General features: G+C 50.4%; 2 protein-coding genes across 2 annotated transcripts in view; one reads left to right on the forward strand and one right to left on the reverse strand.

Moving 5' to 3' along the window:
• The window catches only part of LOC136303642 (zinc finger protein 420-like), a 67,006-nt gene that overhangs the window by 22,142 nt on the left and 28,898 nt on the right, over nt 1-15,966 (forward strand). The window lies entirely within an intron of this gene.
• On the reverse strand, nt 1,790-15,074 carry LOC136303676 (spermatogenesis-associated protein 16-like). Its single transcript, XM_066207267.1, has 13 exons — nt 14,952-15,074; nt 14,675-14,755; nt 12,630-12,865; nt 12,116-12,284; nt 10,125-10,270; nt 9,369-9,458; nt 8,839-8,923; nt 8,000-8,147; nt 7,484-7,624; nt 7,130-7,242; nt 4,977-5,141; nt 3,631-3,708; nt 1,790-1,965 (listed from the first exon to the last, which is right to left on the reverse strand). The coding sequence occupies exons 1-13, from the start codon at nt 15,072-15,074 to the stop codon at nt 1,873-1,875; spliced, it is 1,668 nt and encodes a 555-aa protein (XP_066063364.1). The 3' UTR covers nt 1,790-1,872.

The raw sequence follows: 15,966 nt of genomic DNA on the forward strand, positions 1-15,966 counted from the left end.
TTTTACAACATCTAAACTGGCTAAACCAGGAGGATGAAGAGGGTCCTCTGGCATTCCTGAATTATCCAGATGAAGACAGTGGTGAATCAAAGCTCCAAGAAGGAATTTATTGAACCTGTGCTAGCAGAGGAATGGAGCCACTCGCAGAAGGGTCTGCAAGATAAAATGGTTCGGGGGGAGTTAAAACTGAACAGAGAGAATTCAAACTCAAGAGGAATGTTTGAATCATGCACTAGGATCTATTGAATGTGTAACAATTCTGTATCCTAATTGTGTTTTTATTAAACTTCTTAAATTTTACCAAGAAAGCAAACCTCGTTTTTCACACCCTCTTGCCGTGTTTCTGTTTTGCCTTCTCCTGTTCCCCTCCTGTTGTGTTTCTTTTTCACTTTCTCCTGTTCCCCTCTTGTTGTGTCCCTGCCCTTGCAGCTCCCGCAGCCTCCAGGGCCACTTTTCCCCTTCGGGTGGTCCCGATGACTCAGGGAAAGGATGTGGGAAACGGATTTGTAGAGAATTCTCAAAGCCTGACGGAAGGCTCACACAGTATATGTGTCTGTATGCAAACTCTGAGATAAGAAATGCTGACTTAGAAATGCCATGGAATAGGACGGACGTTGTTGAGAGAGAAATGGAACTGGAAACAAGTTTCAAATGATGGCCTTGCAAATAAGACTGGATACTTTGGAGAAATAAAACTTTGAAAGATGCATTGTAGTAGGACCCACGAGGAGTAATTTTGGATGATTGGCTTTAAGGCATTACAGCATTGTGTGGCAAAAGCTGACAGGCCAAAAAACCCTTATAATGTGTTGTAATTAGGAAATAGTTTGGCTCCTGATTCTGATGGCAATAATTATAACATCTGTACTGTCTCACCCTTCACACGAGACTGAAAATGGAATAAAAGTTTTTAAAACGCCTCTCAGCTGCCCCATCTCTGGGTCAGAAAAGGGATAATGTGACAAAATCCTCTGCCCAGCTTAGGATGGAGGGGTCCCCGTGTCCAGAGCTGCTCGGGCCAGCAGGACAGGACTGAGCGTGGACACAGGATATGCCCAGAGCACAAGGCTGGTGTTGCTGGTAATGTTAAATTAAATACAGCCTAGTAAGATTTCACACAACTGAATAAAATCTAAATTGAAACTCGTACAACTCACATTTTATACCGTTCAGTACCGTTTACTACAACTGACATTTAAACAAATGCAGCTTAAAAGTTTACAACATCAATTGCAATTTAAATTGAAATTCATACAACTTAAAATTAATACAAGTAAATCTAACTTACTGGAATGTAAGCCTTATTTCATATAACTTAAAGTTAATGCAAGTAAATACTATTTAAATTTAAACTGATACAACTTAGTTTTATGCAATTAAACAATAGTTAATAGAATTTAAATTCACATAACCTAAAGTTAATGCAACTAAATACTGTTCAATACCATTGAAAGCAATACAACTTAAATTTACACAACTAAATACAGTTTAATACAATAGCAATTTAAACTTATACAATTTAAAATTACTACAAGTAAATACAAATGAATGCAATCTGAATTTAAATTTGCAAACTAAAGTTAATGCCACTAAATACTACGTAATACCACTTAAATTTAAAATACAAGTTATATTTATACAGTCAAATATAATTGACTACAATTTAAATTTACATTAATACAACTTCAAGTTAATACAATGTAAAATGAGATTGCCATCTATCAAATTGGTATCAACAGCTACAAAATGCCTACAAAGTCAACTTTTTGCAAAAACTATGCGTCTTTTTTTGGGCCCTGTGGCCAAGCTTTCTGGGTTGGGAATGAACATGTTTGTATTTTTCAGTCTCAAATATTTCTGTCCCTTTGGAGTCTAGTTGATGTTTTCCCTTCCGGGTATTTGCACGTGTGGGGTGCTTAAGAAATACTCTTCTCCCTCCCTCAGGTACTCTTCGAGTAGTGCCACCTGCAATCCCAAAGAAGTGGTGTCACAAGCAAGTCCATTCGCTTCCATAAAAACTTTAAAAGCCGCTGCAGTTCGTTTGTTTCAAAACTGATAGCACTTAGAAACAAAAATACACAGGGGCTCCTCTTGGACAACTGGTGGCAGCAGTGATACCCGAGTTTGTCGTTATTTTTGTTTTCTCCATTTCTGTTTGGATTCAATTCCTTCATTGCTGTGGAACAGACTCCCTTCACACAGAGCTCTGCTCTACAGACCCTGCATCGTGGGAGGATCTAAAGAATCAATCTGCCCCTTGCATTTAAAGCTGAAATAATTAAAAATAAAAATAAAAAAACTCCTGCTCTGCCATGCTGACAGGCATTCAGTGAAGTGTGGCTTCTTCAGGCACAGCACAAAGCAAATCAGTCTGAGTGTGGCTTCCTCTTGTACAGATCCATGTCCTGAGCTGTCCCCAAAGTGTCCTCAGCCCTGGCCTGGCCTGGAGCTGTGCCAGATGCTCTGGCCGTGCTTTGGGTCAGCCAGGGGGTGTGTTTTTGACAGAGGCAAGCAGGAAAGTTTCTGCACCGTTCCATCTGCTGCCCTGGGGCACCCAGGGCTCAAAGAGTCTGGGAGAGAAGCTCTGCCTCCTCCTCCTCCTCCTGGTGCCCATGGAGCTGCCCAGGGGGACCTGTTCAGGGGATGGGCTGCACATTGCACCGTGCACGAGGCCACGGGAAAGGGTTTTCTGCTGTGCTGCTGAAGCTCGAGGGGCACCTGTGCCTGGGCTTTGGCTCCTTTGCTGCCAAAAGATCCACTGCCACAGGAGCACGGGGAGCTTGGGGCTCTCCAAAGAGCCTCGTGGGGCGGCTCTGCTGTGATGTGCTCGGCACAGAAACGTGCAGAGGAGCAGAGAGAGCGTTTCTGATGCCAGCCTTGTCTTGAAGACGTTGAAAGAAAAGCCTTGGAAGTCCTCAGCTAGTATATGGGAAGTCTGGGGAAGACTGATCCCATAGTGCTTGGCCCTATTAACCACAACCACCGAGCCCGCAGGACCCTTCAGCCAGAGACCAAATTAAAGTGTCTGCACGACTTTCCTCCTCTGTTAAACGTGCCTGTTCTGTTTTGGGGGCAGTGCTGGTCTCTGCGTGAGCACCAAGGGCAGAAAGAGGAAGGAAAATGGGTCCCAGGTGGTGGGTGGGGTGTGGAGTGAGGGCAAAGGGGACACCAGAACAGCAGCAGGATTTACGGCAGCTCCTTTAGGGCCATCCAGCAGCGTCTGCGCTGCTGGGGATGCCACCAGCAAGCAGCAGAGGAATGATGTCCCTACCCGGAACTGCTGTTTGGCACGGTCTGCCTGTGCTTTTCATATTTATAGAACAGGAGTGGGCTCCAGCCCCCCGAATTAGAACTGATCTGGCACATCAGGTGCTGACATGACTGCGCTGCTGCTGGTGCCGCGGCAGCGATGGTGTTTGCACGGCAGGGATGCAGCCGGACCCTCGCTGGCTCCCAGGCGAATCAGACACGTCTCCCTGCGGCTGCTGCCTGAGCCCAGGCATGGGTCAGGATTCACCTGCTCTGGTTTCACCTGCTCTGGTTTCACCCTGGCACCTCCTGTCTTTTCTGCCGTTTGAACAGACCAGGCTCAGGGACATTTCCTGCCCTTTGCTGCAGGCTGTTTGTTACCTTCTGTATTTTAGCCCACGCACGCTCTCCAGGTCCTCCTGCCAGGATGTCCACGGCGTCTGCCATCAGTGACTGCAGCTGTGGCACCGGGACACAAACAATCAGTGTGGAATTCACAGAGAAATCATTTCTCTGAACGCACAAAATAAACCCGAATTCAAATCCTTGAATGAGGATTTTGCGACTCATTTTTCACACACTGAGCACGGCCAACTCATCTTTGTTTCAGCCCTTGCACTGCATTCTTGTAGATCTGAAATACCTTTATTGCCTCCCCACAGTCCCCTTGCAGGGTAGTCCTGGCATTGCCTCACCCTGCACCCTTCCCAACCCCTGGAAAATGGTTCAAATACTCTTAATTCAGAGACAGAGAGACACGGGTTGGATCCAGGGTGTCCTGCCCTTTAACATCAGTGTTTAGGAACAAACTGGGGAAAACTGGTACTTGAAACCTGTGCTGTTGGTGCTCTCTAAAAAAATTATCTTCCAAAACGTTGGGTTAAGTTAAAGGGAATCCAAGCGAAAAGTTTTTGGAGTCTCTTCACAAGCATTTTACTTGTGACAAGGAATTAAGATCTACTAGCACCGTGTCTGTAGGAACCAGCATCCCTGGGTGTGCTCAAGGCAGAAGGCTTGAGGCATCCCTTCAGGGGAGGTGAGGAGACACCACCTGGCCACTGATCCACAGCAAGGAGATGCTTCCCCCTCCTCTTTTTTCCCAACCCCCTTGGAAACCATCCCTTTTGGCCTCGTTGGCTGCAGCACTCATCCCACTGCTGGCTCTTGCTGGAGCTGGGTTGGGTCTGCCAAGGGCCCAGTCCGTGTTTCTCAACAGCCTGACGGATTCTTCACCTCTGCAGCAAGTCTGACAAATTACCAGGAGCTGGCAGACAGGTTTGTTCCCAGACAGGGAGCATGTCTGTTAGATGCACCCAGCACAGAAAATCAATTTTCCCTCCTTTCCCCCCCCTCCTTCTCAGCTGTACTCCAGTTCAGGCTGTTTTGCTGCAGGTGCCTTCTGAGGTGTCAGAGGTGTCAAGGCAGCATGAGCTGAGTCATTGCTATCATGTTTCCAGACCAATTTGGAGAGGTTTTGGGGGCAGAGAAGGGATTTTCAATAGACAGTGACAGGTGAGTCCTGGTGGTTCTGTCAGTCACCCTTGCAGGTGATCAGCTCCTCCTCTGTCAAAGCACTGCAGGAGGATTTGAGAACCCTTTCAGGTCCCTACATTGGAGAAAGGACTTCCAGAGCACATGGCAACAGCACAGAACTCTGCCCTGGCCCTTCCTGCTCTCCCTCTCTCAGCCTGCAGAGGCCAAAACAAGTGTTGGAAATCAAAACCTACCAGCTGGCCATCCTCCTGAGAGACTCTCTGCAGGTAGGGAACAGTGGCCAGCTCAGCCATGGCCTGGGTCATCACCTGGGCGTGTTCCTCCCCTCTCTGCAGGTGGCTGAGCAGGCTGGCATGGTGGAACTTCTCGATGGCCCGTGTACAGGGGCCACGCTCATCCTGTGTGCCCAGAAAAAAGAGAAGGTGAGAGGAGAGGCACAGGGAGCACCCTGATCCTCGGTGTCCTGTGCCTCCAGGCTTCTCATCTGTGTTGGCTGGTCCTGCTGTCAGCAGTGAGCCAGCCAGCGCCTTTCAGACCATGCTGCTGGGACAGCCTTCAGAGAGGCAGCAAAAAGACTTTCTTGCCACGAGCTCTCTAGGAAGACTAGGAAAATAAAGATGTCATCGTGATAGATGGGAAGGGGAGACAGCAGATAACAAACACCAACACAATTTTCTCCTTTGGAAGGGGTTTTTCCATCACCCCCTCCACTGAATGTCGCCTGACTTTCCTGGATGGCTTTTCCAGTCTCGGGAAAGCATGCAGGCTGTCAGCTCATGGTTTGGGTGCAGACCAATCCATGGTTTCAAAGACAGACCCTGGAGGAACTGAAACCTGCAGAGGTGGTCTCTGGCCTCCAGGCAGCAGGACCATGGCCGGTTTGGAGCATGTTCCAGCTTTCCTTTCCTATCTCAGCCACAACAGAGTGTGTATAAATGATGTTCTGAACTCCAGGCTGTGTGGCTGCAAAACCGGGGGGGCAGAATTGACTTCTCTTAAGTGGTGCCATGGTTGAATGAGCTTGGGTTCAGCACTGAGTGGGCTTGGTCAAAACCAGCCTGAGCAGAACAAATTAGATCGCATGTTTGCATCCACAAATGAGGAAGAGGGCAGCAGAAAGAAGTGTTTGTTCTGTTAAACCCCAAATATATTATCTTTTCCTATCCAAGTAAGTGGTAGTGCTTGAGTCTGTAGCTGAAGTTTGGCCATTTTTAATTTAGCTGATGTGTGATGGAAATAATGTGGAATCATGTTTGTGGCTTGAAGACAATTGTGGAATACTTTAAAGGAAACAAAAGTGGCCCAAAAATCTCTGTCAGGGCCATAAAGAGATGTCAGTCCCCATCAGCAGAGCAGCTCTGGCCCTGTGCCCATCTCTGTTGCCACGTTGGACTGGCACTGCCATCTGCTCATGGGTCAGAGGTTTGGTCTTGCTGGGATCACTGAACGCTCTGAAAGCTGAAGGGAACGGGAATGTGTTTCCTCTGACTATGGACATGGACCTGGCAGCTGTTTGTTCCAACTCAGTGACTCTCTCTTCTCCCCTGGGGCTTTCCTCCTCTCCGTGGCAGCTCCCACACTGATCCCTGAGGCTGGTTATGAACCCCTGGTTCAGCCCAGTTCCCTGTCCTGGCTGCTGTGGACGTGGCACCAGGGCAGCCCCTGCCCGGACCCCGGGGCTGCTGTGCCAACCTCCTTGGGGAAAAGGTCAGTTGGCTGCTGCCTTCTGTGCTGCTGGGGTCTCACCTGGCTTTTCTGCGAGGGCACTTGTGCTGCAGCAAGAACATTTAAATGTCAGAGGGGAGGTGTAAAGCTAGTGGAAAATACTGCTCTGCGGGAGCAGTGTAAATTCCTACAGTGGGGACTGGCTTGGGCAGCCCTAAGGCAGCACTCTGCTCTCATCTCTGACAGGATGCGTTCCTTTTCCCTGTGCCCTGGGAAGCAGACCTCTCTGCTTATCTCTGCTCGAACTGTGTGGTCCCGTTCCTCCAAATCCATTTACAGAAGAGGGGAGTCGTGGGGAATGCAAAACCTGCCTGATTTCAAAGTTTTTTCTCTTCCTGTTACTCTTTTGAGACTGCAGTAGTGGCAATAGAGGAATCTCATCTCCAAAAGCAAAGAGAGAATTGGGAGGGGTCAAAAATTTAAAAATTGCAGTTTTTCTGGGGCTTTCAGAAAGAGCAGGATTTTCTTGTGTTTCCAGTGTCCAACCCACACTCTGTTTGTAGGTGCAGCTTCTTGAAGTGCATCCAAGGGAATGCCCCCAGCAGGAACAGATCCTCTCCAGGGAGCATTTCCAGACCCTGGAGGAGCATGAGCAGCAGGAATTCCTCCCCAAAAGCACATGTCCCTCCCACACACCACATAACCGGAATGGGATATTCACCTTTATCTTGGTGCTTCCGATAAAAGCCAAGGCTGCCATGATCCTTTCCTCAGTGCTCTGCCAAAAGGTGTCGGCTTCTTCCTCCGTGCTGGGACTGAAAGTTATTTTCTGGCCTAGGAAATGAAATCACAGAGCCACAGAGGCTTCGTTCATTCATCTCCATTTTCTTTAGGGGATCTGGCAGAATGTTGGATGAACTGCAGGAGGAGCGAAGAGGATGGGAAGAGCTGCCTGGGCTGTCAGGGCTGCTGCCACTGATGGAAATGGGTCCTGAGACACCCCTCACGACCTGATCTAGTAAGGACTGTGGGGGTCCCCCCTGAGCCAGGCCAGTTCTTCAGCAAGTTGGCACACCTGGAAAGACTGGCAGTTTTCGAGTTACAAACTTTTCCACGGTTTTACCAATCTCTCTGTTTCTGAAGCCAAGAGTCAGTAAGTACTGCTGGCCAGGGTGAGATTCAGCCTTCTCTGGCAACAGGTGAATTCCATAAGGATCTGCGTAGGGAAAGGAAAATAATTTCCACTGTCATATTTCTTTACAGCTGTAAGAGAAGTTACTTTTATGCAGGAAAGAAAAGGGAAGTCTAAGAAGGAGTGAAATGGTCTCCAGAAACCTTGCCAAAACACAGATGACAAAACCAACACATCCAGCTCTCACTGGGCTTTGAATCTTTGGGCTCTGCACCTGTCTGCATCAACAGTTTAAATTTTGCTGATGCCTGAGATAAATATATTCAGCCCAATTCCCCAGAGCAGCAGAAGTGTTTGAAGGCCAAGCAGCTCAAACCCTCCAACTGCCTCCAACCCTTTTGAATTCGGCTGCACAAACAGAATCCACAGTGCTTAAGGGCAGCTGAAACCTGCTGTTACCTGTAAATATGTGCTGCACATAATCAGGGTACTTCTCAGCAAAGGTTTTGTTGGCCTCCTTTATCTTGTCAGCCTTGTCCTCTTTCTCAAAAGGTGTGTACAGAGCAGAAAAAGAGTCTTCTCCACTGAGGGCTTCTTGAATCATAGCCTAAAAACGGGCAAAGAAATGATACGTTTCACCTTGGGTAAAGGCTAGTGAAAAAAAACCCAAACAAAACAACCAGGTGGTTTGGGTGGAGACTCCATGAGCCTCCATCTTCAAGCAGGAGACAGGGACAAGAGAAACTGTCGTTCAGATGGAGAGAAAAAATGATTCTGTGCTCTCTGAAAGCCTCATCATGAAGCCTTATGAAAAAAGGACACAGTCTCGAGGGAAATACAGGTTGGGTATTAGGAAAAAAGCTTTTCATGGAAAGAATAATAAAGGACTGGAGTCACCATCCGTGGGTGTGTTTAAAAAAAGACCGGACGTGGCACTCAGTGCCGTAGCCTAGCTGAGGTGTTGGGGCATGGGTTGGACTCGGTGATCTTGAAGGTCTCTTCCAACCCAGTCATTCTGTGATTCCGTGAATTCTGTGAAATGCCTCCAGCAGCCGTATCCAGAATTGTTGTGTCAGGGGAGGTTTAGGTTGGATATTAGCAACAAGTTCTTCCCCCGGAGGCTGTTTGGGCACCGGAACAGGCTCCCTGGGGAAGTGGTCACAGCACCAAGCCTGACAGAGCTCCAGGAGCAGCTGGACAACACTCCCAGGGACAGGGTGTGACTCTTGGGAACCAGGAGCTGGTCTGGGCGATCCTTGCGGGTCCCTCCCAGCTTGGCCCAGGTTGTCAGGTGTTACCTGCCAGTACAGCTGCAGGAGGTCACTGGTCTGCAGCCCCGCGCCGTCGGCCAGGACGTACAGACACTGCGCCACCATGGCGCTCCTGGGGACAAAGCAGAGAGTGGAGGAGACAGCCACAGGAGGGGACAGCCACAGGAGGGGACAGCCACAGGAGGGGACAGCCACAGGAGGGGACAGCCACAGGAGGGGCTCTGTGGCCAGGCTGAAAGGAGGTCCTGCTCAAAGAGTGTCAGCTGAGCTGAACACCAAAGCTCACACAGAACTCCCAGTCCTTGCCCAACTTTTAGACAAACATCAGCAAACGCATTTTTAAGCTCACCAAATTCTGCCAGAAAACAGTTGGGATTATTCACATTAATGTGAACTGGGGGGGCTGGAGCTCTGCTCTGCTGCCCCTGAGATCACACACGCAAAGCCAGGGCAAGGCTCCCAGAGATTTGGGAAAAGCCTGGCTCCTAGAGAATGTGTCACTGCTGCAAGGAAAGGGATGCAGAGGAGCCCTGTGGAAGCCCGAGCAGCAGAAGTACCTGGCGGCCTCTGAGTATCTGTGCAGGCAGCGAAAGCAAGCGGCTTGGCGCAGGTGATTGCAGAAGTGAGAGGGGTTCTGAATGATGCTCCTTGGGGAGAGAACAGGGATGGACAGGGTGAGACTGGGGTTTCTCAAAAGCTCCTGAGAATCAAGCGGTGCCTGAGGCAGACACTGTGTGCCTCAGCTCAGTGCTGCATCTCAAGCGTCAGGGGAACTCCCTCTCTCTTCCTCTCTCTCCAGCTGTGCTCAGTGAAGAAAACATTACTAAAAAATGTCACTTAAAGGTTCATTTCACTGTGGTTTTATCCTAAATGCAATTTCATTAGAGGTTTGCGTATTGCTCCAGAAAAAAATGTTCCGGGGGTAATAGTCTCTCTTGCCTTTGGCATGTAAGTAACATAAACAAAACTGCTACAGCACCAGCTCTTGTTAACCCCCAGCTCCCCTGACAGGAGCAGCCAGTGTCTGGCCCATCTCCCCGGCAGCACTGTGCATCTGGAATGCATCAGAAGGTGAACCTGAGGTATTCTGAAATACTCTCTGTCCAAGGCAGAGGTGCAACGTGGGCAAAACTTGACCCTTCAACAGAGATGATCAGTCCGATCCGAACACCAGTGCCACGTGTAAGGTGTGTTTGCTTGATTCCTCTTTTCTCACTATCACACTGGTTCTTCCTGCACAGCATTTATTCCTAGTCTTAGCTTCAATTTGGATTTCAGTCTCAGCAGTGGATCTAATCTGTATCTCCTCTCACCTGTGTGCATGATGCAGAGCAAGGTCAGGCTGCCCCAGTTTTAAGTAGCAGACGATGAGCATTGACTCGATCCAACTGGAAAGCCTGGAAATATCATCTGGAGAGGACTTCAAGGGATCCTCTGGAGCGAAGCCTTTGCTGCAAAGCTGCACATGAAACAAAACCGTGATTTCCAAATATTAAAATACACCATTTGCTGGGTGGAAATGCTTTTTGTCACTGATCAGTGGAGAAAACTGACGTCTAATAGACTCTGCCTTTAACTAAAGTCAGCCTTACAAAACTCAGCACAGAGGACAGGAGCATCTTTCAGGGATGTTCTGGGTTTTTTGTTTCTGAGGAGAGCTGGATTTAGAGACTGCTGAGGTGTTGGAGTCCTAGAAACTTAGAATTTGGGGTTTTAGTGTATGGTAATACATGTGAGTCAAGATGGAGGATTTTGGCTGTTGTCTTTGTCCTTCTTCACCTTCTTCCTTCTTCTTCATGGGTTTAGGTGGTTTTCTGTAATTGGGTGAAAAAGGTCTACATTGCAGGTTTTGAGTGGTCACTATTGGATCAAAACAATAAATAATATAGTGTCACCTTGGTACTGGGTAATTATCATTTAAAAGGCCTCGGAAGGAGTTAGAAGCACTCCATTGTACCTCGTTTTCCTGGCGTGCTAGTTGTGCCTCACAGTGTGTGAGCCTGTAAATACTGTAAATTGATAAGATATAATGAACAGTCCAAGTCCACACTCAGTCCTTCGTTTCCCATGTATTCATCCTGACCTTGGCAAGAGAAAAAAGAAGCCTAAACCCTTACACTGAGGAGCACCAGCCCTACAATTCTGTGATGTCCCAATCCCTCTGTCTGCAATCCCAGGGATTAATTCCTTCATCCATTTTCCTGGTATGTTCATTCGCCAGCTTTTCCTCACAGGAGGAGACAAAGTCCTCCTCTCTTCTTAAGTGACCCGTGGTGCTGCCTCTACCACAGCTCATATCAGAATACAGGGGGCAAAAAAGCCCTTAAGGAAGATGACACTTTGTCATTTTACTCACTGACTGCTATAGTATTTATTGATTAAGAAATTACTTCACTATTGCAGGGAAAAAAAATTAAGAATAGGATATTTTCTTGTGAACTGGGAATCTCTAATATTTGACAAATGTTTTCGAATCAAGTTTGGCAGAACAGTGCTAAAGAAACATGCAGTGCCCTGCTCAGAGTTTCAAGTGCCTGGCTGAAGGGATTGCAGTCAGAGTGGAGAGAAAACATTCGCTGAGGCAGAGTGAAAACTCCCCAGTTATTGAGAGGGCATTTGTTGCTAATAGAGCTAAGATTAAAAAGAGAAGCTTTTTTTTTTCCCCCTCACTCTATGGGACTTCAATTTCCTCCACACATTAATACAGTTAATAACTGGAGAAAAGTACGAAATCACCTGACATTCTTTAGTTCAGCCCAACACTTCCCCCCTTCTGTGGCTTATTTATAACCCCAGTTTTCAGGATTTCTCCCCAATCCCAGGCACTCCAGGCTGCTGCTCCTGGTTCCCTTTGCTATTCCTGCCCCAGGAAGAGCGGGGACAGCCCTGGCTTTGCCCTGCAGGTCACACCCGTGCCCCAGCCGTGGCTTTGCCGTGGGGTCACAGCCCTTTAGCCCCGTACTGGGGAAGCTGAGAGTGGTCAGAAAATAGATTTTAGGCTCCAGGCAGTGCCTCGAAGCCTGTGGGAGAGCCAAGGACAAAACTCTCTCAGTCTGCCCTGGGAAATCGTGAGGAGGAACCCGAAACAATCCCTGTAGATATCCTCCTCCTGACACCTGGTGTTTTCCCAACTTAATCACTGGTAGAGACGTTAGCAAAAAGGTGGTGCCCTAAAGGAGCGATCCTATTCATTGTACCCAAACACTGTATAAAAAGAACCTGTCCTTCAATCAACTTTGCTATAGTGCCCTCTGAAGAAGTCGGAGTTCTACACGAGCCGTCCTGAATCGCACCGATACCGTACCTCCAGCGCCGCGGAGAACTTGGCGGCGGCTGCTGCGAACTCCCCTTGCCGGCACCGGGCGCTGCCTTCCCGCAGGGCCGCCTGGAGCCCCGCGCCAGCGCCGAGCCCGCGGCTGTCCTCCCGGGCTTGGCCAGGAGCCCGAGCTGCTGCCGCTGGCACCGCTGCTGCTGGCACCGCTGCTGGCACCGCCGCTGGCACCGCCGCTGGCACCGCCGCTGGCACCGCTGCTGGCACTGCTGCTGGCACCGCCGCTGGCACCGCTGCTGGCACCGCTGCTGGCACCGCCGCTGGCACCGCCGCTGGCACCGCCGCTGGCACCGCTGCTGGCACCGCTGCTGGCACCGCCGCTGGCACCGCTGCTGGCACCGCTGCTGGCACCGCTGCTGGCACCGCCGCTGGCACTGCTGCTGCTGTCACTGCTGCTGCTGGCACCGCTGCTGGCACCGCCGCTGGCACCGCTGCTGGCACCGCTGCTGTCACCGCCGCTGGCACCGCTACCGGCACTGCCGGCTCCACCGGCTCGCCGGAGCCGAACTCCGTGTCCGCCTCGTCAGCGCAGATCAGCTCCGCTTCTATTTCCCGGAGCCCGGCGGGAGGGATGTGAAGCGGCGAGCCCGGGAATGTCCCTGTGCCGCTCTCTGCCCGTGTTTCTGCTCTCGTCCCGGACGCTTTCCCATGGCTTCCTGCTTTTCGTTTGCGTCTCGCTCTGTCTGCGCCGCTCCGGGGTCGTTCTTTGTGTTCTTTTGCCTCCTGCCACGCCTGCAGGAGAGGGAGCGGGTGGTGAGGGGAGAATCGTGGCGTTTAAATTCATTGCAGAGAATCCCGGAATGGTTTGGGTTGGAAGGGACATCAAGGATCATCTCATTCCATCTCCCTTCTGCTATCCCAGGCTGCTCTGAGCCCCGTCCAACACAGCCTGGGGCACTTGCAGGGCTCGGGGGCAGCCACAGCTTCTCCGGCCTCAGCACCCCCACAGCCCAGAGTTTCTCCCTAATATCCAATCTACATCTATTTCAGCTTAAAGCCGCTCCCCCTTGTCCCTGTCACAGCTTGCCTGCCTTTGTGAAATGTCCCAGGAGAGCTTCCTTTTGTTTCCAGAAGTGATTTCTGAAAATGCTTTACCATGGATTTTAGCACCAAACAAGATGACATGAAGGGGCAATGTGTTAAACGAAGAAAAGAAAAAAGAATGAAATGAAATGCAAGTGTCTGGGGAAAAAAAAAAAAAGTCTTTTCATAGTCTGGAATGGAGATCTAATGTTCCTTCTCTGCTTTATCCTGCTAAGAGGACGGCAGAGGTATTCCGTCCTATTCCAAAGTACCATCTGAAATGCCTCTTCTGCTCCCAACAAGAATGCGTGTTCATTCATGGAGCACCGATTTCAAAATCTGCTGAAACATATGAAATCTATTTCTACTCTGAGCACATTGCTTGTGCTGTGACTGTAAGAAATAAAATCCAAGTTTCTAAACTCAGTTAAAGAATTCTACTGTAAAATGCCTTCTCTCAGTTAAAATACTGGTTCCCTTGTTATCTCGTACCTATTGAAGGGTCTCTTTTGTTAAATACCGTTTACCCCATACCGGCCTTTTTCCCGGTTAAAGGCTACTTATCGCATTATCTAGTACCTACTGAAAGGTCTGCTTTGTTAAATACTGTTTACCCCATACCCATTGTTATTGTAATGCTTTCCCTGTTCAATGCTATTTACCTCAAAGTCTCTTCACTTAGAACTGTATTCTTCCCCGCCGAGTACCCATCCCTGCCCTGCCGCTTCCCCTGCCGCTTCTCTCCCCCGCCCTGGCCCTGCTGCCTCTGCCGCTTCCTGCCCTGCCGCTTCCCGCATGGCCACCAATGACACCACCCGGCATGGAAATGAAGAAGACTCCCATGGACCTCAGCACCCAGAAGGAGAAGAAAAAAAAACCCTAAAAACAATGAGCCAACATGAAACCAAGGGCCAAGGTTAAAACCACTCTGGGTCGGCAGAACCATAGAGCACCTCAGCAATCAGAGCTGGATTCCACCTCGTCACCATAACTTCAACAGCACTCGACCAGACCGGCATCTCTAGACCAGGAGGCCAACACCGTTCTGCCCCGAGTTTTGTCCAAAAAACTTTCACGGGAATGGAAAACCCAGCTCTGCTCTGCGGCAAAGCTGATTGCCTCCTCCCCTGCGTCGTTCACAGCCCCACGAGCCCCCCCCCCCCCCACCTACAGCTGATCTTAATAAAAGAATTATAAAGGAGCTGGTCTCCTTGCCCGTCCTTATCGGTGACTACAGTGAAATTAAACAGCACCATCAGAGATCAGGTTCCTGTTCTCTTTGTTCGTGTTCCCCGTCAAAAGTGTTGTTAAGCAAACCAGACAGAGAAAAGAAGTCTCCTTTGGGGTAAAATGGGCGCCCAGAAATGAGGCACAGAGAAATGAAACCCACTCAGGGCTGGACAGGAGAGCCACGGCCGAGCAGCTTCCCCCTTGCAGGGTTCTTGCAGTTCCCTTCCCGAAGTCCCACCTCAAAAGGGTCCTGAGGCAGCTCGGCACAGCTGTACTCACCTCTGGGGCTCTTGAGGAAGGTTCCTGTTGAAGGAACATGTGGGAAAGGATCTGCTGGCTCAGACCAAGCTCCTGGGCCACCTGGAAGAACACAGGGATGAGCACACTCAGGTTTGCATGGCTGTCCCTGAGGACGTTGGTCCTAAATAGTCCCTAAATGTTTTCCCAGCCTACCCCAGCTCAGGAATTCCAGCTCGGGTCTTCCTCCCCTCCCTGGGAATCCTTTCAACCCCAGAGTTTGAAAATGGAACAAGCAACCTGCAGGAAAATATCTTACCTGATGAGAACACCAGGAGGGAAGTTGTTCAGAGCCCCATCCAGCCTGGCCTGGAACACTTCCAGGGCAACCTCTGTTTGCTCTGGGCAACCTGTGCCAGGGCTTCCCCACCCTCCTCACCATTCCTCCTCCAGGGAGGAATTTCTTCCCCAGGTCCAGTCGATCCCTGCCCTTTCTCAGTTGGGAGCCATTCCCCCTTGTGCTGTCCCTGCAGATCCTTGTCCAAAGTCCCTCCCCAAGTTCCTTTAGGGAACTCTCCCTGAGTTCCTTCAGGGGCTGGAAGGAGCTCTAAGATCTCTCGTGAGCCCTCTTCAGGCAGTGGTCTCAGCTCTCGCAGCCTTTCCCGTGGCAGAAGTGCTCCAGCCCCCGGAGCACCCTCTGACCCTCCCTGCGGGCTCCTCTGGGCCACGAGCAATCATCTGGGAGGGGACTGGGAGAAACCCAGCGCGGCGTCTGGGCAGCGCTGAGGCTGGGCTGTAAACTGGGGTGCTGGGGATGCAGCGAAGAGCTGCTCCCTCGTTAGTGCCCGCACTGACGGAGGAGATGTGAGGCCTTGGCACGGCCAGGAGCCCCCGCTCCCTGCCAGGCTCGTCCCCACGGCCAGCACCAAAGCTGCTGCCGGCTCCAGAACAGCCCCGGGAATGCCCCGTTGTTCCCAAAGGGAAGCGGCTGTTCCCTGTGGGACAGCCCAGGCCCACGAGGCCCCTCGGGGCCCGGCACAGGGGGAGCTGCCCCTTCCCCACCCACCTGCCGGGGCTCCATGGCTGTTCTGGCAGCTGCCGGGTTGCAGTTACACACCCGGGGCGGTTGGAGAGCCCTGCCCCGGCCCAACTGCCCCGGCCCAACTGCCCCAGAGCCCGCCCAGGCCCGGCCAGCCCGACACTGTTAGGAAAATTAATCCACAAACGCCAGAGGTTTATGTCCAAAAAGGAGACTAAGGAGTCCTTTTACTGTATTCAAATTAAGGGAGAGGCCATGGGGCATTCCCCCTGGGCTCCCTCAAATTTTGGAGGAC

This window comes from Chamaea fasciata, unplaced genomic scaffold (genome assembly GCF_029207755.1).
Source record: "Chamaea fasciata isolate MVZ Bird 193981 ecotype frontalis unplaced genomic scaffold, bChaFas1.0.hap1 SCAF_40, whole genome shotgun sequence".
NCBI lineage: Eukaryota > Metazoa > Chordata > Aves > Passeriformes > Sylviidae > Chamaea > Chamaea fasciata.